Raw genomic sequence first — 23452 nt, 5'->3', positions numbered from 1 at the left:
CTTGCTTTTGATTGGGGTATCGGTGACGCATCACCAGGAGGTGACTCCGCGTCCCGGTGCAGTCTGAGGAAGAGGTTGAGCGGCTGCTCCCTTCAGGTAGAGACCCCGGCTGGGTGTTTCCCTGACTCCTCGATTCTCCCCAACACTCTTCGTGCCCCTCACAGCCTACCGATTGGCATTGTCGGCCATTTCATTTCTGCCCTCTGTTAGCATACGCCGGGATCGGCGTATATGCAGAGGACGGTTAGGACCATCCGTGCTGTGGGCTGGTAACGTACTTAGCCTGGAGGATTCCAGTGACTATAACTTTTGTTTATTCCTTGTATTATATTTGCCTTCATTAAAATAACTAACCCTTCACAAGTGGTTGCGTCCTCATTGTCGTGTCTGTTAAACGATCCTGAGACGTTCAGGGCGTTACAAAATATCCGACCATAATAACACTAACTGTCTCCCGGTCGATAACAGACATGGCAACACTTGATGATGTGCTGGCTGCTTTAGCGGCCATGCAAGTTGAAGTGGCTGCCTCTAGGCAAGAAACAGCCGATGTAAAAGCCAGACTGGATGCTATCCAATTGGACCCGCTCACGCCCAGCACCTCCCTCACGAACCAGACCCCTGCGGTAGTAGTGGAAATGCCGGTAGCCATCCCCTTGGCGACACCAGAGAGGTACAGTGGGGATCCTAACACAGTGCAGGTATTCCTCACACAAGTGGCGCTACATTTATCGTGCAAACCAAAGGCGTTCCCCACGAGTCAGGCTCGTGTGGCTTTCCTTATATCCTATTTGGCTGGAAACGCGGCACAATGGGCCGTACCTCTGGTGAGCAGGGACGACCCCATCTTATGTGATTGGGGTGATTTTCGCGAGGAATTCCTGAAGGTATTCGACAGAAGGGCTGACTCGTACACGGCGGACCGTGAAATGCTTGAGTTGAGACAGGGATCCAACGACCTGGTGCAGTATCTCAACGCGTTCCGAAGGCTGGTTGCGGAAACCAAGTGGCCTGTTGCTAAACAGACGGCGCTCTTCCATCAAGGGCTGTGCGATGAGCTCAAGGACGCCGTGGCTCATATTGACCCTCAACCCAAGACATGTGAGAGCCTTATCAACCTTGTATTACGGCTGGAACATAGGCTAAGTGAAAGAAAGGGGGATCATGGGAGAAAAGGAAAATCCCTTCCATCCTATGTGACGGTGGGAAGTCCTGAAACTTCCACCGCATCCAAGGGAGAACCCATGGACATCGGCGCAATACGAGCGAGCCTCACAGCCACGGAGAAAGAGTCACGCCGTAAACAAGGATTGTGCCTATATTGTGGCAAAAAAGGCCACTACGTACGTGAATGCCCTGCCAAACCGAAGACGTCACGTTATCGGGCCAACCGGTCGGTAACAGCCGTGGTGGACATACCGGCGGAAAACTAGAGGACTCCCAGACCAAAGAAGGGGCATCTCGGAGTCACTCATCCATCCCTTCACTTTCCAACTCGGTCACTAAAGGACAACGACACCTGTTTCTCACGGTGCACGTGGGAGTGCATGACCAGTGGATACCCGTTGTGGCCATGGTGGATTCAGGGGCCACTGGCATGTTTATGGACCACAACGAGGCATGCAGGCTAGGGCTAGTGCTTCTTCCCAAAGCTGTACCCGAAGATGTCTATGCTGTAGACGGAAGGCGATTGGTGACGGGGCCCATCGGGCAGCACACGGGGGTCCTTCCGATGAGATATGGGAGGAACCATTTGGAACAAATCGATTTTAACATCATCCGAGCGCCCCAATATGGCGTCATATTGGGATTGCCGTGGCTACAGAAACACAACCCCTTTGTGGATTGGCCAACACATCGCATCGAAATGACGTCACCGTATTGCATCCTGCATTGTGGAATGAGAACGGAATCCCTTGACGCAGATGAGAGCGGGAGTCAGACGGTGGCTACAGCGGCAGAAAAAGATGTGGCTCTCCACAAGGCTTATCACAGTTTTGAGGATGTATTTGATGAGGTGAAGGCGGAAGTGCTACCACCACATAGACAGTTTGACTGCCAGATCGACCTGGTGCCAGGGGCCAGCGTTCCCAGCGGCAGGCTGTATGCCCTGACGGAGCCTGAAAACGTGCATCTCCGGGGGTACCTGGATAAACTCCTCAAGCTAGGATTCATCCGCCCGTCCAAGTCTCCGGCCGCCTCGCCACTCTTCTTCATCCCGAAGGCTAATGGGGAGCTGAGAGCCTGTGTGGACTTTAGGGCATTGAATGCGATAAGCATAAAAAATCGGTACCCCTTGCCTCTCATCAGTGTACTTCTGGAACAGGTCAAGAAAGCTCGTATCTACACCAAGTTGGATTTGAAAGGGGCATACCATCTGGTGCGCATGAGGGACGGAGACGAGTGGAAGACAGCCTTTAAGACCAGGTTCGGCCTTTTTGAGTACCTCGTCATGCTGTTCGGTCTGTGCAACGCCCCGGCAGCCTTTCAGTACTTTTTGAATGAGGTATTCAGAGAGGAGTTGGATATCTACGTGGTCGTATATATATCGACGACATCCTCATCTATTCGTCCAGTGTGGAGGAGCACGTACACCACGTCAAAGCTGTGCTCCAAAAGCTGAGGGAAAACATGCTGTTTTGTAAACTCAGCAAGTGTGACTTCCACGTCACATCCGTGGAATTCCTCGGAGTTATGCTGAGTCCAGAGGGACAGGAGATGGCAGAACGAAAGATCAAGGCGGTGAAAGAATGGCCGGTGCCCCAAAGCGTGAAGGACGTCCAAAGTTTCATTGGCTTCGCCAACTTTTACAGGCGGTTTATAGATGGATTTTCAGGAGTGGTGGCCCCAATCACACAGCTACTGAGGAAGTCCAAGGAGTTTGTCTGGTCCCCTGAAGCGAACAAAGCCTTTGAGGCCCTGAAAAGCGCCTTTGGTAAGGCGCCGGTGTTGGCTCACCCCGATCCGGATCTCCCCTACGTGGTGGAAGCGGACGCGTCGGATGTGGCGCTGGGGGCTATCTTGTCCCAACGCAACCACGACACAGGGGTGCTTCATCCCGTTGCGTACATGTACCGCAAACTCAACGACGCCGAACGCAACTACCATATTGCGGAGAAGGAGCTTCTCGCAATCAAGGACGCCTTCACTGAATGGAGGCATTGGTTGATGGGGGCAAGACATGTGGTATCGGTGTACACGGACCATCGGAACCTACAGTTCATGACGGCCACTAGACACCTTACTCCCAGGCAGCTGCGGTGGATGATCTTCTTTGCGGGGTTCAACTTCCGCATCACATATCGGCCGGGGACGGAAAACCGGAAGGCGGACGCCCTGTCCCGTCAATCCGCAGTTAAGGAACCATTGCCTGCGACCGAGCGTTCCATCATTTCCCCGAGGATGGTATTGGGGGTTATCCAACCGGATACTTTCCTGAGGGGAATAAAGAGAGGGATCAGGTCATTCGCATGGCGGAGGTGACTCCTCAGTCACAGAGAATGGCAGCTGAAGGACGGGATACCCCTGAAGGGCAGGTGCCTATTGATACCCACGCCTAGGCTAAGGAAACAAGCATTCATCTGGTGCCATGACTCTCCATGCGCAGGTCATTTGGGCTTTGAAAAAACGGTGGCTAGCATGGGACGGCATTTCTGGTGGCCAACCATGAGAGTGGATGTCAGGAGGTGGGGACAGGAGTGTCCTACGTGTGCTACCATGAAGGCCGACCATGGCCGAACCCAAGGGCTCTTACATCCCCTTCCGACCCCGGATAGACCATGGGATAGCATATCACTGGACTTCGTGGTGGGCCTACCGGTAGACCAGGGGATGACGGCAATACTGGTGGTGGTGGATTACTTGACGAAAATGGGGCACTTCATCCCCTGCAAGAGAGTCCCTACGGCCGGGGAATTGGCGTCGAAAATGGGGCACTTCATCCCCTGCAAGAGAGTCCCTACGGCCGGGGAATTGGCTTCACTACTCCTAAAGAATGTGGTACGACTGCATGGATTACCTGGGGTGATCGTGTCGGACCGGGGGTCGCAGTTTACTGCGCAATTCTGGAAGACTTGGTACACTGCGCTGCATGTTAAGACCGCCCTGTCCACCAGCTACCACCCTCAAATGGACGGCCAAACCGAGCGCCTGAACCAAACGCTCAAACAGTATCTGCGATGTTTTGTGGACCAGGGCAGGGAAGAATGGGTCGACTTGCTATGGGTTGCAGAGATTGCCTATAACAACGCCACTCACAGCTCCACACAGTCATCGCCGTTCTATAGCAACTATGGCCAACATCCCAGGTTCTTGCCATTTCTACATCCGTTCAGAGAGGACAGGAGTCCCGCCACAGCGGACAGGGTGGCACACATAAAAGACACGTTGATGCGCTCAAGGGCTGTCCTAATAGAGGCCAAGAGAAGATACAAGGCTGCGGCAGATAGGAAGAGAAGGCCCGGGCCACTGTACCGCACTGGAGACTACGTCTGGATATCCACAAGAAACATGAGGTTTCGAAAGAACAGTGTGTTCCATCCCAAGTACATGGGCCCCTATCGAATTACCAAGTGTATGGGTCCCGTGAACGTGAAGGTGTGCTTGCCCCAGTCATTGCGGATACACCCTGTCTTTCATGTATCATTGCTCAAACCAGCACCCTCCAAGCCATCTGGGACACCTAGGCCGGTATGCGTGGAGTCGGAGGTGGAGTATGAAGTGTCGGGCATACGGGCGTCCAAATGGCGCAGGGGGAAGCTGTGGTACCTGGTTGCGTGGAAAGGCTATGGCCCGGAGGAGCATTCATGGGAACCGGCTGAAGGGGTTCATGCTCCGCGCTTGGTCTCCTTGTTCCATCGGCGTTTTCCTGCCAGCGCTGGACCCGTGGGGAGCCGCTGAGAGGGAGGATGTACTGTCAAGAATTCCTGTCATACGAGGGGAGGAAAACGGCAACCAGCGAAAACGGACTACATCTCCCAGGATGCTTAGCGGTTGAGAGGTTATGTAAACAGGAGAGCTGTTACATAACTCAAGGGAAACACGCCCTTATGTAAACAGGAGAGCTGTTACATAACTCAAGGGAAACACGCCCTTATGTAAACAGGAGAGCTGTTACATAACTCAAGGGAAACACACCCTTATGTAAACAGGAGAGCTGTTACATAACTCAAGGAAAACACGCCCTTATGTAAACAGGAGAGCTGTTACATAACTCAAGGAAAACACGCCCTATAAAGGGAGGAACCGGGAGGCACAACGCTGTCGGATATTGTGTTTACACCGACGTACCTGCTTCGTGAAGAGCAGTGTTCCGGAGTGGTGCTCCAGTAAGGCAAGAACGGAGGTAGGTCGAGTCGTTACTCCCTGGGCCGTGTCTTGCCCCATCGTCACCTGTGAAGGACCCGGAAGCTCTACCGGTCAACCATTGAGCTTCGCTTTTTGACTCGGCTGAGTCCAAGCGCAGTGGCGCTTTTGCTGGTTGGAGTCGTAACTCCCAGCCCGACCAGAGACACAGGGACTGCCAGCTGTAACGCACACCAGGAGGTGTTTGCCGCGTTACAGACTCGGAAGTCCACAGGATCGATCGAGCGGCTGCTCTCGGTTCAGTCTTCTTGCTTTTGATTGGGGTATCGGTGACGCATCACCAGGAGGTGACTCCGCGTCCCGGTGCAGTCTGAGGAAGAGGTTGAGCGGCTGCTCCCTTCAGGTAGAGACCCCGGCTGGGTGTTTCCCTGACTCCTCGATTCTCCCCAACACTCTTCGTGCCCCTCACAGCCTACCGATTGGCATTGTCGGCCATTTCATTTCTGCCCTCTGTTGGCATACGCCGGGATCGGCGTATATGCAGAGGACGGTTAGGACCATCCGTGCTGTGGGCTGGTAACGTACTTAGCCTGGAGGATTCCAGTGACTATAACTTTTGTTTATTCCTTGTATTATATTTGCCTTCATTAAAATAACTAACCCTTCACAAGTGGTTGCGTCCTCATTGTCGTGTCTGTTAAACGATCCTGAGACGTTCAGGGCATTACAGGGCTCAGCACAAACAGCAGCATTAAAAACAACGGCCAACAAAGGACCCCAGACTTCAGGTGCAGCTTTATAAACGTCAATGGGCACCCCATCCGGGCCTTGGGCTTTCCCACCCTTACTTGCCCGGATTCCACTTTCGACCTCCCTAACAGAGATATCAAGTGGCAAAATAGGCCAACTGAAGGGACAAGCATCAGTAATTTTACCAGAGTCAAAAATAATCGAAAAGTGGGTAATCCACCCTTCGCTGGAGACATTTGCAGTTAACTCGGGTATATTGGCCACTTTGAGAAATGGTGAGTTAACCGTTGTCCAGAACAGTGTGCAATTAGATAATTTAGCAGCTTGATTAAGTGAGTCCCAAGCTTGCTGCTGCAGTACCCCCTTCCTATGTTTAAGAGCGTTTTTATAGTCTGTCCTCAAATTTATTATAACATTTTTGTCCCTGGGCTTCTTTACTAAAGGCTGCTTGAGGCTGGTTAGAGCTGCCGAACAGCAGTGGTCAAACCAGCCAGGTCCGTTCCTTAAGCGGCCCCTATTACGACCGGTAAACTTTAATCAATGGCAGTGTTTGTTGATTCCTTTAAAAAAAGATAAGACCCGCTCGTGGTCAAATCGGTTTTCCAGAATGAAAACAATGTCTACCAAATTCTCCTTTATAATAGAGATAGTCAATTCCGAGGCTTTTTCCCCTATCCACCTAAGCCTTACCCCATTAGCCCTGTGAGCTTCTACACTGTCAATGGTAGTTCCCACCTCTACAGCACTATCTTCCCACAAAGTGGTGGCCATAATAATACAATTGTGGTCACTTATAGCTGATATTTCAATTTCCGGAGGGGCAAAACAGTCTATAATACTGGAAGATACTATCACATGATCAATCACTGAAGCAGTACGCCAATTTTTGAAGGTTGGAACGGGCAAACCATTTTCATCCTTACAACATTCCAATATTTCGAGGTCATTACAACCCATTAGTTTATGCAAGATTTCCCCATAGGTGTCATGACCAAAGTGCAGTACGTCCCATCCAGCTTTATTAGTAACCCCGCAAGCCTTTAGCGGTGACAGTTCACACAACGTGGTGTTAAAGTCCCCACACCAGATAATATCAAATACAACATTGAACTCCAAACTCAATGGTATCAATGGTACTGGCCAGGTCTGTTACTATTTTACTCCTGGTGCCATAGAAGATATTATTGTAATAGTTAATCAAAAGGATATTGCGGCCTTTTCCCTCAGAGATCCATAGCATCTGTACAAGATCACCTACTGGTATATACATATTAACCACTAACCGGCGGTGGACCGATATAAGTGTAAGTAGACCCCCTTTGGCTCTACCAGGTCCCTCACCCCGTGCAGGTAAGTTATAGGACACAAACCCCTCATAATTAACATTGTCTTTGCACCAGGTTTCTTGGAAACATAAAATATCATACTTGTTAATAAAAGTTTCCCAGCCTGGATCTCTTTCCTTTGATTTTAAGCCGGCCAGATTCCAGCAAACCAATGTGGTACGAGTGCCTCTTTTACTAGTATTCATGATTACAGGTCCAGTTACAGAGGCCCCCCCGATAGGCTGCCCTAATTTACACAGTTCCTCGTGTCCCTCCACAACAGTCTCTACCTCAGTCAATGGGGACATAGGTTGTGTAGCCATGACTGTAGTTTTAATTACACAGTCATCCCTACCCATACTTTTAGCCTTCTCTTGATACGGCTCTCCCCCCGATACAAGTCAATCATTAGAGTCCAGGGAGCTAAGGGCATGAAATCTATTTTGGGTAGGAATACCAGGGTAAGGTCTATGGGTAATATTACCTCTGTTCTCACCATAATTAGTATTAAGATGACTGTAAAAGAAACCCAACGATCAAGCACATACGTTAGCATCAGAGGACGGGAGAAATGCAGCTCTTAGGAGAACAGTGGCAACGTGTTGTGGATGTTTGAAGTTTACAGTCACACAATCCCCCCTTGAGCTTTTCCTGGAACTCCCTATCCATTTAACTCTCCTGGTAGTCAGAATTTGGTCAGAGAAGTTTAACGGAAAACCACATTGCTTGTTTAGCCAGATATACTTTTGTTTTTTAAGGAGGCATGGGTTTCCTGATAACCCCCATTTTCTAATGGCGGTACATTCGTTAGTACTACCACATATGGAGCACATTCAGACGGGAGGTTAGTAGCATGCCCTTTCCTTATTTCTTTCCAGCACTCACTGTTTTCGGAGATAGTGGCAGTCTGACTGTCACTGCAAATTGACGCTTGGGGGGCTGTGGAGTTATGTGTAACAATCTCCCCACTACCTGAAATCTTCATAGAGGGAACAGCCTGGGTGTTGCATTTTCCGCTAGTTATAGGGGTAGTTACACTTCCTGGTTGTTCAATAGCCTTTTTAAGGAGTCCGCCCAGTCTTGCGACTTCAACTGTTAGTGATTCAATTTTTGACACAAGTGGGTGTATAATACCTCTGATCTTTAGGTAAATGGTGTCCGCTAGGTTCTTCATTAAATCAGCGTCTAATTTAACATCATTAGACTTGGCAGCCTCATCTGTGTCAAAATGTTTTAATGGAGAGGCCGCCCGTTTCCTTACAGTGCGTGTTCCCCCCCTTTTATTTGGATTTTTCCTACATGCTCTAATTTGTCGCACCACTGGGGCTGGGGAGTGTTGTACTACATCATCAGTGGGATCATCTAAATCCACTAAAATGGGGAGAATCTGCTCATGCTCAGTCAGTGCCCCAGCTAAACCATCCAAACTATTAGTATTAAAACAACTATTATCATCCGATAATGAAGGGGCTGACTGGGACTGGTTTGCCAGCGGTGGAGATGTGCATATCCCTAGTGACTTCCACCTTTCATTATTTATTTTGCTCACCACCTGCACCAAATAATTATCCAAAGTACGCGGTCCAGGGGGTGCCTTCTGCTTGGACATACTAAACGGATAATTAAAATATAATTAAAATATAATAGTGCCTGAATAAAGCTTGCAGAATGTTACTAGAGTATACACACCGTCAACTGGTGAAATAACACATTTTACATAGAAAACAATAAACGATAATCCAATGCAAATATAAGATGAAGGGTCTCACTGTACAAAGCAGCTCAGAGTCCAACAGCTTAGTGAACACAGAGTCTCGGACCCAGCCCGGCCTCCTCGGGCCTCTGAGGGCCACAGAGGGCCCGCCCTTTGCCCGGGCTTAGCCCGGCGCTGCCCGCGCGCTGTCCCACGACGCGGGGGCTGTGCTGCAATTTAAAGCACCTCCAGGCGCGTGTGCTGTCACGTCAGCTTCCGGCTTAGGCGCTGAGTACCCTGGGAGATGGAGTCTCCCTCCTCACAGCGGCCGCGGAGTTGGTGAGTGCGGCGGCGGGAGGGAGACAGGGCAACCACGGACACGGACAGGCACAAGTACCGGTAAGTGTTATGTCCCAAACAAATTTAAATCTGGCTACAAGCAGTTGATGGCGCCCCACAAATGATAAAAGAACAATATTTGTATATATGATATGCAATGGTGAATAGTACACTGATGCCAATAAGACAACTCTCACAAAACAACCTGACACAGCCTTACTAGTGATATGTTACTATAGGACAAAATCAAGGAGAAAACACAAACAAAAGCTAGGGAACAGTAGTCTGTGAGGGAGATTAAAGGTCTGGACTGAAGCTTCTGCTTAACTATGGTGTAGGAGCGATGCCAAGACTATACCTCTCTGGTGTAGTCAGGGAATAGAAGGCCTTTGTAGGATAAGTCAGAGTGGGAGTGTGCCTCCTGCAAGACAGATTCTAGGTCCCTAAAGTTAAGGCAATCATTGGTCTGTGGAGGGCTCCCGGAGGTGGTTTCGGTGTCAAGGCACGATGCTCCCGTTCAACAACAAAGCATTGAGAGAGACGATCCAGAGGCATCCAGGATCTGAGCTACTTTTTTAAGAAGGTCACTGTCTGCGTGGGTTTTGCCCTCTCTACAATGCCTATGAAGCGCAGGTTATTATGCCTGGAGCAGTTTTCCGCATCCTCTGCCCAACGGTGGAGCTCAGCTGTGTGTGACAGTTTTCATGAGACTTGTGTCTTCAGTGGTTTAACGTCATCTTCCACTGTAGATATGCGAGATTCCGCCTCGGTGATCCTCGCTGTGGCGTTGCGCAGGTCTTGGCGCATCAGAGCCATGTCAATGTGCACCCCTCCTATTTAGATTTCAACTGAGGTTTGAGAGGTGTGGATGGCTTGGAGGATGGTGGCCAGGCCACCCTCAGGAATGGGGTTTTGTCCGAGGTTGTGCTGCCAGTGTTGCCACAACTGGTGGTATATTGGTCCATGGGGGATGGAGAGGCTGGCGGCCGCTTCAGGTCTGCCTTTGTCCATGGCTGCGGGAAGGTGAAATGTTATTCAGGGCTTGCTGTGGGGGTCAGGCCCTCTTACCGTGGTAACGGGAGCACGCGCAGATTGACCCAGGATATAGACGGCAATTCAAACAGGGGCTCAATGTGTGTGCCAGAGATGGTCCTGGCCGCAGGGTGGCCCATGGGCCGGTATTTGTCCCAATGGTGTGTATCTCGCAGCTAATCTAGTTTCTGGCAGGGCCCAGGTGGCCAGGTCGAAGGGGACCAGTGGTTTGTCTTAGGTTCTTTATGACGGCGGAGGTGGTGTCGTCCCAGTGCCTGCGGGCGCATGTCCTAGGGTCTGGCCATGCACGGGGCTCCTTCAGTGCAATAGTTGCCTGTGGCCCCACACTGAGGGGTCCCTGGGGCACAGGCAGGTCAGTCAGCAGTGATAGCCCTCAATAGAGGCAGAGTCTTCCTGTGCCATGGAAACTCTGCAAAGTCCTTTGTTACCGGGGTCCTTAATAGTGGGGTGGGAGTGGAGGGATCTCCCCTCCTTGGCCAGCGCCCGGGGGTGGTGAGGGGTTGTCGCGCCCAGTCAGCGGCTGTCACAAGAGTAGGATTGTGGTCCCCGTGTATTCCCTGTCGAGGTGCCACCTCTAAGTGCGCCCGTGAAAGGGGCCCATGACATATTATGAACCCCATATGAGTCTGTATTATTGTGCCATCTCTCCATGACTGCAGATAATACATGTAGCTGCAGTCTCGGTTCTTTCAAGATGACTCAAGCATTAAACAAAGAAACCTAGCACTATTTGTTTATTTATTTATTTGACAATTTATGTATTGGCCATCACACAAAAATTATAAAAGAATATTATTTGTATATGTGATATACAATGGTGCATATAGTACACTGATGCCGATAAGAAAACTTTCAGAAAATAAACTGACAACGGTATACTAGTGAATGTTACCGTGGGACAAAATCAGAGAGAAAACAGATAGGAAACCAGAAAATGTAAAGAATGTATCATGTCCACAAAAATAAAAATGTAAACAGTAAAAATTGGCTACGAAAAAAACAATTGAATTAGTTTACATTTTATCTAAGAAAGAATGAATTATGGATTTATAACTGTGAATGACAGTAACTGTTTTCACCGATGGTTCTTGGTGATATCAAAAGAGAGAAAGACTGCATCTCATGCGGTCTGTGATGTCAAGAAGAACTCAGAGGTGACAAACATCCCATCTCTTCACAGTTACCTCACGTACCCACCTACAGTTTTATGCTATAAATGCTCCCTGTGTGGGTTGCCCCTGCTTCCGTCACTTGTGCAAGGATACCTAAGACACCTGCTTTATCCTTCTACCCCATCTTGCACCCTTAGTCCTAACCCCATACCTCTCACTGGCCACAACTCCCTTCCTCGTACCAAATTAACAATTAACATGCCTGGCACTCTGCCACCCTCTCACACTAGCCCTTAGCATTACCCAAAAAGAACCTATGGTCAAATGTATGTAGGTAATCGTTTGCGATTACCACATATAAGTTTTTAGCGATTCGCTATTTGGTAATCGCAAACACCAATGTACAAATGTATTTTTGACACATTTTGTGATTCCCAGTGGGTCACAAATCAACCTACCTCATGAATTTTAATGCGGTAGGTCCCTGTGCCCGACCCATTTGGCATCGCTAAAATGACAGTAATGGGCCCTGTGGGGGTCAGCAGACCACCATGTCTGTGATTGCTTTTGAATAAACAATCTTTTTTTATAATGCAGGCCATTTTCCTTAAAGGAAAACAGGAGGCGTTTAAAAAAAACTAAAACACTTTCTTGTCATTTTTTAAGAGTAGGCAGTAGACTGGGGGACCACTGCCTGCTCCTAAAACATGTTTTTACAAACATTCATTTTGCGGGCACCTTCCCATTTGCGAATGGGTTACCATCAACTTGAAGCTAGTATAAATTGTGAATATTTTGCACCTCCTTTTCAGTTACAAAACATTCATCCATACCACTGCAATTTGCCATTAGGATGGGTCGTTTTAAACACGCACCTTCCCAATACCGGACCGCAAACCTAAATTAGAATTCAGTAACAGGTTACCGAATTGCAATTTGGCCTTTGTACATCTAAAAATACCTTTTGTGTTCACAAATAGCCCAATTCTGAAAATCAGGCCATTTGCGAGTGTCAAAAGGTTTTGTACATCTGGACCTTGCTGTCTTCCTACTTTCTGGTAAGCCCACATATTAAAGAACATATATAGATGCCTACTGCCAATCGGCACCTTACCTCCGCCTCTTCACTGAAGACAGCCTCACTGGTGCGGAGCCACACTCACTCTGTCTGTGTGTCTGCAGAGACCTGTGCTTAACATGACTAGTGGACGTTGGTGAAGGTCCAGGCCACCTGCACGATCCTTTGGCCCTCAGGTTTGTGGAGACTAACGAGTGGCAGGCAGAAGTGACATCAGTGGAAACAAAGGGTAGCTGTACCAATATCAGGGATAGCGATGACCTAATTGTGATTTTCTGTGAATTAGGAAATTGCTATTCCACATGTATGAAACTCATTGAGTTTAGTTTACCGATTCCTAGTGGTTTGAAAATCGATCTACCTCATGAACATTAATGAGGTAGGTCAAAATGTGCGTACCATTAGGAATCAACGCCAACACAGGGACGGTGGCCTGCTGAGGTCAACAGACCACCATGCCTGTGATTGTTTTCAAATAAAGCAGTCTTTTGTTTTTAATGCTACCACTTTTCTTTAAAGAAAAACGGAATGTGTCTAAAAAGAGAAGTTTCTTTTTTTTCCTTTTGTTAGTTTGAGAAGATTTACTAGCCCGGTGGACCACGCCCTCTTAAACAAAGATTTTTTTTTCATTCACAGGGATGCTCCTTCCAAATATAGAATCAGTATTTGGTCGCAAAACAAAAATGTGATTAGGCAGTGTGCTACCAAATCACCGTTTGGGCTTGTTACATACCAAAGTGCTTTTTTACCAGTCGCAAATGGGCCGAAATCTAGGAATTGGCCAGTTTGCAACTGGAAGAAAGCTTGATACATATCGCCCAATGATTTTATTCCACTTTTGCTATGTCATAGCAGTGAATAACCAGATCCAGAATCCAGTACTCATTCTACTGGCTTTCTATGAGAGCCGAATGTAACACTTACAATTATGAACTTGATAAACAATACACAATATATAACATATTTATACAACAGAGGGATTATGAGGTGGATCTGACTATCCTTAAAAACACTTCATAAAATAACTGAAAAGAATGCAATTGAGCATGTGTGAAAAAAAAGAAAAAGGATTACGCAGACAAAGGAAATAGAGTAAAAAGTTAAGGATGTGGATTCTGCTTCTGAAAACCCTGGAGCATGGTCTAAATAAAGATGAGGAGTTGGACACATTTTTAAAATGATAACAAGACGAAAGATGCACTTGAAGGTCTCTTACTCCAAAGGCATCGCCTTTCTTGTTCAAATATCTCAAACCAATCTTGATCTCCGTCTAAATTTAAAATGAGATACTTGTGTTCCAGTCTTGCTGCCGATGTCCCTGCCTCACCGTTGTATTCTGTGTTTTGGCATCCTGGACTGCCTGTCTTAGTGAAATAAAATTAACAAAATTCAGCGCATCGCACCTTGTATCAGGGAGGTCTTCCAGTGGGGGAGCATGGGCGGTCACGTGCATGTACCTATGGGTTTTTAATGCACCCTAGATTTACTAAATGGTTTGTCCACCAGAGACTGGCGAATGAGGAGAAATATCTTTACTTCTACTCGTCACTTCCTTTTTGCATATGTTCTGCATTCTGCTTCACATATACAAGAAGGAACCAACTTCTAAGAATTGTTTTTTACAAGAAAGTACTTTTGGTGCACAAAAACTATTCTGACAACATTGCAGGCACCCTTGTGTTGTGACAGAACGGTGCCTGCATTGGCACTATGTAGTGCACCAGTGCAAGGAGAAAGCAGACGTGTGCCATTTCTTGGAAATATGGCATATTTCTACTCTCTCCCTTTAATGCACCTCAGTGCAGCAAGGTCCCTTACTGCATTGCGTTGCGTGAAAGTTTAGTAAGTCCGAGCAGTAGTGAGCTAGGCTTCCAACCCTCACACTAGAATCAGACCCTACCTTAGATCAAGGCATATTGGGACTTTGGCTGCTAAGAGCCCTCTTCATGGTCTCACTGGAGTTGGTGCCATCTGGAGGGTCTTCTCATTTCATCATTCAGACACAGCTATGGATTCATGCAACACCTTGTCCAACACTACGGTTTCATGGGTAATAGTAAGAGCTGTAGTGTTCATCAATGAAAAAATAAGGAAGATAATTTGAAAAAGTTGCCATCTCTCATGACTTTACTCCACTTTGTAAAGTTTTCTTAAACTCAAATGAAAAATCCTGAAAATATTGGTAGCGTAAGAAAACTTTTCCCACCAAAACAATTAGCAGGAATATTCTGTAATTAAAACAATTCTTGCTGCTTTCTTTGCACCTTCGGAGGTCGACACAGGGCTATCATAAACCCTTACCTGAGTGGATGGAGGTGGAGTCTGTAGAAGAGAACCTTTACCTGAGCAAACAGAGATAAAAGGCTAAGGGGCATATTATCAAGGACTGCGTTAAAATTATCGCCGGTTTAGCAGCAGAAAACTGCAGCTAAAGCGGCGATAATGGGCTTGATAATATGCCGCAGAGAATTCCAATAGAAGCCCACGTTGACACCAGAACATGCACTTCTATTGGAATTCTCAAGGGCATATTATCAAGCCCATTATCGCCGCTTTAGAGGTAGTTTTCTGCCGCTAAGCCAGCGATAATTGTTAACGCCGTCCTTGATAATATGCCTCCAAGTTCCTCCCACACAATTGCTTCAGCCAGCACAGAAATCTGGTATTCTGGAGATCCTAATTCATTGCAATGGTAAAGTTGTCATCAACAAAAGGAGACCCTCTAGTTAATGGCCTGTCTTGCATTGAGATACTCACCTGAAGATTCCAGTCACTCCCCCAATAGGAGAAAGTGTAGCTGAACACATACGGGGTCTCGTTGACCATTGTCATGCAGTGGTTCCCCATGATGGATGAGTACCCTCACGGCCTCGATGCGCCAAGGATCCTGGGTGTCCCGAAGATGAGAGGCCCCTGAAGTAACAAGACAACAAAATGGATAAATGTCTCCCAGTGTGAGGGGAAAGGGTAGGCAGATTTAAGAAGGACCTAGAGGAGAGGGGTGAACAAAAGAGAAGGTGACACAATGGAGGCAAACCTGGTATAATGTGCAATGAGGAAACATGTTAGAAGATATTTAAAACTGACAACAAATTATAGCAGCAAATAAAAGACCATACAAACATGAAAACCCTACTACTGAAGAAAGTGTGAGGGGGGAGGGTAGACAGATTTAAGAAGGACCTAGAGTAGAGAGGTGAACAAAAGAGTAGGTGACACGATGGAGGCAAACCTGGTATAATATGCGTTGTGGAAACATTTTAAAAAACATATAAAAATTGACAACAAATTATAGCAGCAAATAAAAGTCCATACAAGCATGAAAACCATACTACTGAAGAAAGGACAAGTCATCGCACCTTAAAAGCATGCGCATGTAGTCATTTCTGCTCTTTCCTTCAACCCACAAGAGGTCGAGGTATAAGACTTGGTAGTTTATGATGGTATCGACTACAGAAATATTGTGCAACACAAACATTGTATTAGAGATATCAACCCCCAAAATATTGAGAAGTGTTGTCTTCTAGAGGGGACCACGCTTAGCACTTCAGGAAGGACTATTCCCATGGACAGAGGCCTCAGTACTAATCCCCATAAAGCAAACCTCTATCTAGAGTGGCATAGTGGGTGAAAAACAATGGAGTGTGTTGGAAGGCGGACCCCGAGGAGTCAGCGAGACCACCAAGGGGGGGGCCCTCACACTGTATGAAGTAGCCGAGCGCTGCCGAGAAGTCTCCTGAGAGATCCTTCTCCTATCACGTACTAGCACAGTAACACCACCACACCGGACTCAAGGGGGTTGTCTCAAGACAAGCAATTCTTTATCATCAATAAAAGGTTACGAGCTCAATATTTACACGAAGGGATCGAGGGATCCACAAAAAGTCTCAATGTCTCTTTGGAAGGGTAGGGGTAGCGGGACAGTCTTTGGCAGGAATGTGGTACGAGGGTACCTGGGGCCCAGTTCTTATCCTCACGCTGGAGGACCTCCGATCTCGGAGGGGTCGAGCCGCGACGGCGTCAGCAGGGCTCTGGCGTGCAGTTCGTGGAGAGTCGCGATTCAATCAGCAGGGGCTCTCAAGATGGTCTCTGTTCAGCTCGAGCCGCGACGTCGTCAGCAGGGCTCCGAGGAAGGTTCCAGCGAGGTTGGGCCGCGACAGCGTCAGCAGGGCTCCGATGTTCCAGATGGTTTTAAAGGGTTCACAAGAAGGAGCCGCGACGCAGTCAGCAGGGCTCGTGATGGCTTCGGCAAGAGTTCGTCTCCGTTGGGTCAGCCGCGATTCGATCAGCAGGGCTCTCGACTCCGGGATACAACTGTTGATCTGCGGCGGGGTCACCCCAGATATAGGACTGGAGCCCTTTGATGTCCGGACCCAGGCGCCCGAGGGAGGGGCGGAGAGGCCGGGTGGAGGTGGCCAGACGCCCAGCAGGAGTGGCGCCAGGCCCAAGAGAGTTGCAGGCCGATCACACCTAGGGATGGGAGGACAGTTGGGGGTCCCATCGATACTGCCCTCCGCCGGGGGCGATGAATGGTCCCTGCGGCGCCCCCTGGCCAGTTCGTGGTGCCTGGATGTCGGGGCTTCGCTGGGGTCACGGCCGGGTTGAGCAGGGACGCGCTGGCTGGTGCATAGTGTGACGTGGATGCCAACAAGATGGCGGAGCCACGAGGAGGATGCGACCGCGTGCAGCTCCGGGTGAAGGCCTTGGTGCAGTTCAGACGGGTGGCCCGTGAAGGCCGGGGCGGGGAACGGGCACAATCCATAGGGTTAGGGACCACGCCATGAGGCCAGGTCCAACAGGCGTCCCCCCAGCCGAAGGCATGGAGAGTCACCCATCTCCTTGGGGATTCTCCTCGTCAAGGCGGAAGAGGCGGGACAGGCCGTCGGCGTTGGCGTGGTCATTGCCGGGCCGGTGTTCAACGTCAAAGTCCATCCCTTGTAGCGAGATGGACCATCGCAGCAGCTTGGGGTTCTCGCCCCGCATTCGCATTAACCATTGCAAGGGCCGGTGGTCGGTTTGGTCCCGGAAGTGGGCGCCAAAGAGGTAGGGCCGGAGCTTCTTGAGGGCCCACACCACAGCGAAGGCCTCGCGCTCAATAGTGCTCCAGCGTTGCTCCCGGGGCAGTAGTCGCCGGCTGATGAAGGCCACTGGTCTGTCGAGCCCCTTTTCGTCAGTTTGGGAGAGGACGGCCCCGATCCCATACTCGGAGGCGTCCGTCTGTACCACGAACTCCTTCTGGTAGTCCGGGGCTTGCAGCACCGGAGCAGTACACATGGCCGTTTTGAGGGTGTCGAAGGCTGTTTGGCAGCGGGGCGTCCAGTGTACCTTCTTGGGCTGTTTCTTGGACGTTAACTCTGTGAGGGGGCCAACAATGCTCCCATAGTCCCGGATAAACCGCCGGTAGTATCCGGTGAGGCCCAGGAAGGCCCGGACAGCGGTCTGGGTAGTGGGGGGTTCCCAGGTCTGGATGGCATCTATCTTTGCTTGGAGGGGGGCCACCTGCCCGCTCCCCACTTGATGGCCCAGGTAGGTCACGGATCCGTGGCCGATTTGGCATTTGCTGGCCTTGATTGTGAGCCCGGCCCGCTGGAGGGCGGCCAGGACAGCCTCCAGGTGGAGGAGGTGCTCGGCCCAGTGGTTGCTGTACACGGCAATGTCGTCTAAGTAGGCCGCGCTGAAGGCCTCAAGCCCGGCCAAAACCTTGTTCACCAGTCTTTGGAAGGTGGCCGGGGCGTTCTTCATTCCGAAGGGCATCACCCGAAAGTGGTAATGCCCATCCGGAGTCGAAAAGGCGGATCTTTCTTGGGCACCGGGGGTGAGCTGGATTTGCCAGTACCCGGCGGTGAGGTCCAGCGTGCTCAAGTAGCGGGCGGCCCCTAGGCAGTCGATCAGTTCGTCGGCCCGGGGTATCGGGTGTGCGTCTGTCTTGGTTACTACATTCAGGGCTCGGTAGTCCACGCAGAATCGCAACTCCGGGGGGTGACCGGGAGCTGCGGCCTTGGGCACCAGGACGACAGGACTGGCCCACGGGCTGTCGGAAGGCTCGATGACCCCCAGGGCCAGCATCTTCGCTACTTCGGCCTGGATGCAGGCCCGCACTCGGTCAGGCACCCGGTAGGCTCTGTGTCGTATGGGGGGGCTCTCCCCGGTGTCGACGTCGTGGACGCACCAGTGGGTCACCCCCGGGGTGAGAGAGAAGAGGGCGGCGTAGTCCCGCAGTAATCGCTGGCAGTCGTTGCGCTGCTCCAGGGTCAGGGACGAGGCGAGTTGGACCCCTTCGATCGATCCATCGTGACTGTTCGATTGCAAGAGGTCGGGCAAGGGCTCGGAGTCGTCCTCGCTCCCCTCGTCGGTCGCCAGCAGCAGGCTCAGTTCGGTCCGGGCGAAGTGGGGTTTTAGTCTGTTCGCATGTAGGACCCGGAGGGGGTTCCGGGAGGACTCCAGATCGACCAGGTAGGTGACGGGACTTTTCTTCTCCACCACCTTGAAGGGCCCGGTCCACTTGTCCTGGAGGGCGCCGGGTTCGACCGGGGCCATGACCCATACTTTCTGACCTGGCTCGAATTCTATGGTGGAGGCGTTTCGATCGTACCACCGCTTCATGTCCTCCTGGCTGGCCTCGAGGTTGGCTTCGGCCATGGCTCGGAACTTGCGGGTCTGGTTTCGGAGGGTCAGGAGGTATCGGTAGACGTCAGGAGGGGCGCCTTGGGGCTTCATCTCCCAGCCCTCCTTGACCAGGCTGAGTGGTCCGCGGACCGGGTGCCCATACAATAGTTCAAACGGGCTGAACCCCAGGGACTTCTGCGGGACCTCCCGATAGGCAAACAGGAGGCAGGGCAGCAGGACATCCCATTTCCGCCGGAGGGGTTCTTCCAGGCCCTGGATCATCCCTTTCAATGTTCGGTTGAACCGCTCAACCAGCCCGTTCCCCTGAGGGTGGTATGGGGTCGTGAACTTGTATGTGACCCCGCATTGTTGCCACAGGGACCGCATGTACTTGGAGATAAAGTTCGTGCCCCGGTCGCTCACCACTTCGCTGGGGAATCCCACTCGGGAGAAGATCCCCATCAAGGCCCGGCCTACCACAGGGGCCGTTATAGTTCTGAGCGGGACCGCCTCCGGGTACCTGGTGGCGTGGTCGACGAGGACCAGGATGAAGCGGTGGCCCAGGGCGGTTTGGGGGTCCAGGGGTCCCACAATGTCGATTCCGACTCGTTCAAACGGGGTGCTGACGGCGGGAAAGGGCTGGAGGGGGGCCTTGACCCGACCCCCCGTCTTTCCGCTGGCTTGGCAGGTCTGGCAGGACCGGCAGTGGTTGTCCACATCTCTCCGCATCCGGGGCCAGTAGAAGTGGGTCACCAGACGACTGTACGTTTTATCCTGCCCCAAGTGTCCGGCGAGGGGCACATCATGGGCCAGGTTGAGGAGGAACTCCCGGAAGCGGAGGGGGACCACCAACACGCGGCCGGCCCCGAGTTCTGCCACTTTCTGTTCGCTGTACAACAGGCCCTCGGCCCAGTAGATCCAGTGGGTGCCGGTCTGGTCACCGTTGGCTTGCGCGGTCGCCTGCTGTCGGACCCCTTCGAGAGAGGGACAGGATTGTTGCTCTTGCTGGAACTGCTCTCGGGTGGGGCCCCCTTCATGTTGCCATTGCGTCAGTTCTGGTAGGGCGCTCGGAGAAGTCATCTCTTCGGGGGAGGATTCGCTGGGCCCGGGGCTGGTGTCCGCCGCCTCCTCGCTGCTGGCGGGAGGGGGTGTGAGCCCCTCGGGTTGGGCCGTCCTGGAGGTCGAGGAGGAGCGGGGGGCCTGGGTGGTCATGGACCGGGTGATGGCGCAGGCCCAATCAGCCAGTCCCAACATTCGGAGGTGCTCTCGTCGTTCTACTTGAGCCCAGGGGGAACTCTCCAAGTCGTTCCCCAGGAGGCAGTCGACCGGGGCGTCGTCGCGCACCGTCACCTTCAGCAGGCCCGTCACCCCTCCCCACTCGAAGGGGACCAGGGCCATCTGGCATAGGCTTTCACTGTTGTCGGCCGTCCGCACAGGGCACAGCACATTTGGTAGAATCTGTTCCGGGGTCACCAGGTGGCAGCGGACAGCGGTGATACTGGCGCCGGTGTCGCGAAGGGCTTCGGCCCGTTGTCCGTTGACCGTGACCTGCTGCCGGTACTTCTGGGTGTTGGTTGGGATGGGGGTGCAGGGTACCATCTCTCGGCTACCCAGGCAGACCAGGGACATGGCTGCCGGTTCCCACTCAGTGTCTCCTTGGTCGAGGGCCTCTTCTTCCTCCTCTCCCCCCAAGGCGGCGGCTGTCAGCTGCCGGGGCGGGGGCCCGCCGGCCCCGTTTCTTCGGTTCAGGGGGCAGGCCGGGTCGCTGGCAAAGTGTCCGGTTTGTTGGCAGCCATAGCAGGTCACGGGTGGCCGTGGTCCGGGTCGGGCCGGGCCCACCCTTCTCGCTAGGCTCGGGGAGAGATGGGGCTGCGGTGGCCCTCGAGGGGGGCTCCTGGGGGCCCCAGCGGGAGGGTCTCGGTTCCTGTTCGGCCCTCCCCCCCACCGCGCTGGCGTGGGGGTCCGTTGGGGTTCCTCTGGTACTCCCCCATTGAGCTCCGGGGGACCCGGGAGTTGACCCATCGATCGGCCTCGACGGCAAGTTTTCGCGGGTCGGTCATTTTGCTGTCGAGGAGGTGCTGTCTCAGTTCCACGAAGCAATTATTGGAAAGGTGTTCCCAGACGATGAGGTCGACCAGTTGTCCGTAGGTGGTTACTTTGCTGCCTTTGATCCACCCTTCTAGGGCCCGACTGAAAAAGTCCACATATTCCACCCATGTGGTACCCGGGATTTTCTTGCAGTCTCGGAACCGCTGGCGGTACATCTCCGCTGTTAGCCCGTATCGGGTGAGCAGGGCCTCCTTCATGTGATCGTAGGAGGTCATCACTTCCTCCGGCAGCTGGAGCAGCGTGTCTCGACCCTCACTGAGGAACCGCCCCCACAGGCCCGCGCCCCAGTCTTTTCGGGGCACCCGATGGGAGGCCATGGCCACCTCGTAGGCCTTGAACCACTGTTGGATATCGTCATTCTTGTAATACTCCTTGACGACCTCCTTCGGGATATGCACCTTGGTCTCGGGGGGCGGTAGAGTGTCTCTAGTACTGGGGGTGTTGGTCCCTCCGTTCTTGGCCTTGATCTCGAGCTCCTTGAGACTGCGCTCGTGCTCAAGAGTCAGTTTCTTTTCCTCCAACTCCCGGTGTCGTCTCTTCTCTTCTATTTCTTCTTGAAGGCGTAGCTGCTCGAGGGCCAGTTTCTTTTCTGCCAGCTGGAGTTCGCCGTCCAGCCGCAGTCGGGCGAGCTCTAGTTCGTGGCTTCGGACCTTTTCCCGCTCTAGTATTTCCTCCTCGGAGAGGCCGGTTTCTAGGCTCTTTCTTCCTCCGGTTGCCGGGGTCAGTGCGGTTGCTGTGGTCTCCGTCAGGGGCAAGGGCCCTTCTTCCTGGGAGGGGCCTGCCCCAGCCTCCAACCATGCCCTCAGAGCTTTCTGCATCTCTTCCTTGGTACCGAGGCTGGTGGTTGCAATGCCTTTGTCTCTGCAGAACTGTTTTAATTCTTTGTGCGTATATTCTTCCAGCCGTTCGGGCTGGAACTCCATTGTCGTGTTGTTTTCCTGGCTGCTCATGATGCTATTCGTTTTGGATGGGTAGCTAGTGGGTACTGGCTGGTACGTACTGCGTTCGGCTCGGATCCCGTCGCTGGCCACCAAATGTTGGAAGGCGGACCCCGAGGAGTCAGCGAGACCACCAAGGGGGGGGGCCCTCACACTGTATGAAGTAGCCGAGCGCTGCCGAGAAGTCTCCTGAGAGATCCTTCTCCTATCACGTACTAGCACAGTAACACCACCACACCGGACTCAAGGGGGTTGTCTCAAGACAAGCAATTCTTTATCATCAATAAAAGGTTACGAGCTCAATATTTACACGAAGGGATCGAGGGATCCACAAAAAGTCTCAATGTCTCTTTGGAAGGGTAGGGGTAGCGGGACAGTCTTTGGCAGGAATGTGGTACGAGGGTACCTGGGGCCCAGTTCTTATCCTCACGCTGGAGGACCTCCGATCTCGGAGGGGTCGAGCCGCGACGGCGTCAGCAGGGCTCTGGCGTGCAGTTCGTGGAGAGTCGCGATTCAATCAGCAGGGGCTCTCAAGATGGTCTCTGTTCAGCTCGAGCCGCGACGTCGTCAGCAGGGCTCCGAGGAAGGTTCCAGCGAGGTTGGGCCGCGACAGCGTCAGCAGGGCTCCGATGTTCCAGATGGTTTTAAAGGGTTCACAAGAAGGAGCCGCGACGCAGTCAGCAGGGCTCGTGATGGCTTCGGCAAGAGTTCGTCTCCGTTGGGTCAGCCGCGATTCGATCAGCAGGGCTCTCGACTCCGGGATACAACTGTTGATCTGCGGCGGGGTCACCCCAGATATAGGACTGGAGCCCTTTGATGTCCGGACCCAGGCGCCCGAGGGAGGGGCGGAGAGGCCGGGTGGAGGTGGCCAGACGCCCAGCAGGAGTGGCGCCAGCCCCAAGAGAGTTGCAGGCCGATCACACCTAGGGATGGGAGGACAGTTGGGGGTCCCATCGATACTGCCCTCCGCCGGGGGCGATGAATGGTCCCTGCGGCGCCCCCTGGCCAGTTCGTGGTGCCTGGATGTCGGGGCTTCGCTGGGGTCACGGCCGGGTTGAGCAGGGACGCGCTGGCTGGTGCATAGTGTGACGTGGATGCCAACAAGATGGCGGAGCCACGAGGAGGATGCGACCGCGTGCAGCTCC

The 23452-nt window shown here is 52.0% G+C and overlaps 1 protein-coding gene across 1 annotated transcript in view; it reads right to left on the bottom strand.

Annotated features, from left to right (window-relative positions):
• Nucleotides 1-23452, bottom strand: part of LOC146863681 (uncharacterized) — a 301266-nt gene that overhangs the window by 237803 nt on the left and 40011 nt on the right. Inside the window, exon 2 of the mRNA XM_085627808.1 lies at nucleotides 15412-15567. Within this exon, the coding sequence (XP_085483934.1) occupies nucleotides 15412-15501 (90 nt within the window). The 5' untranslated portion in view covers nucleotides 15502-15567. The remainder of the gene's footprint in view (nucleotides 1-15411; nucleotides 15568-23452) is intronic.

Source organism: Triturus cristatus, chromosome 2_1 (assembly GCF_964204655.1).
Source record: "Triturus cristatus chromosome 2_1, aTriCri1.1, whole genome shotgun sequence".
In the NCBI taxonomy this organism is placed as follows: domain Eukaryota; kingdom Metazoa; phylum Chordata; class Amphibia; order Caudata; family Salamandridae; genus Triturus; species Triturus cristatus.
The sequence above is the reverse complement of the archived record's forward strand: the minus strand, read 5'-3'. Positions and strand labels throughout refer to the sequence as shown.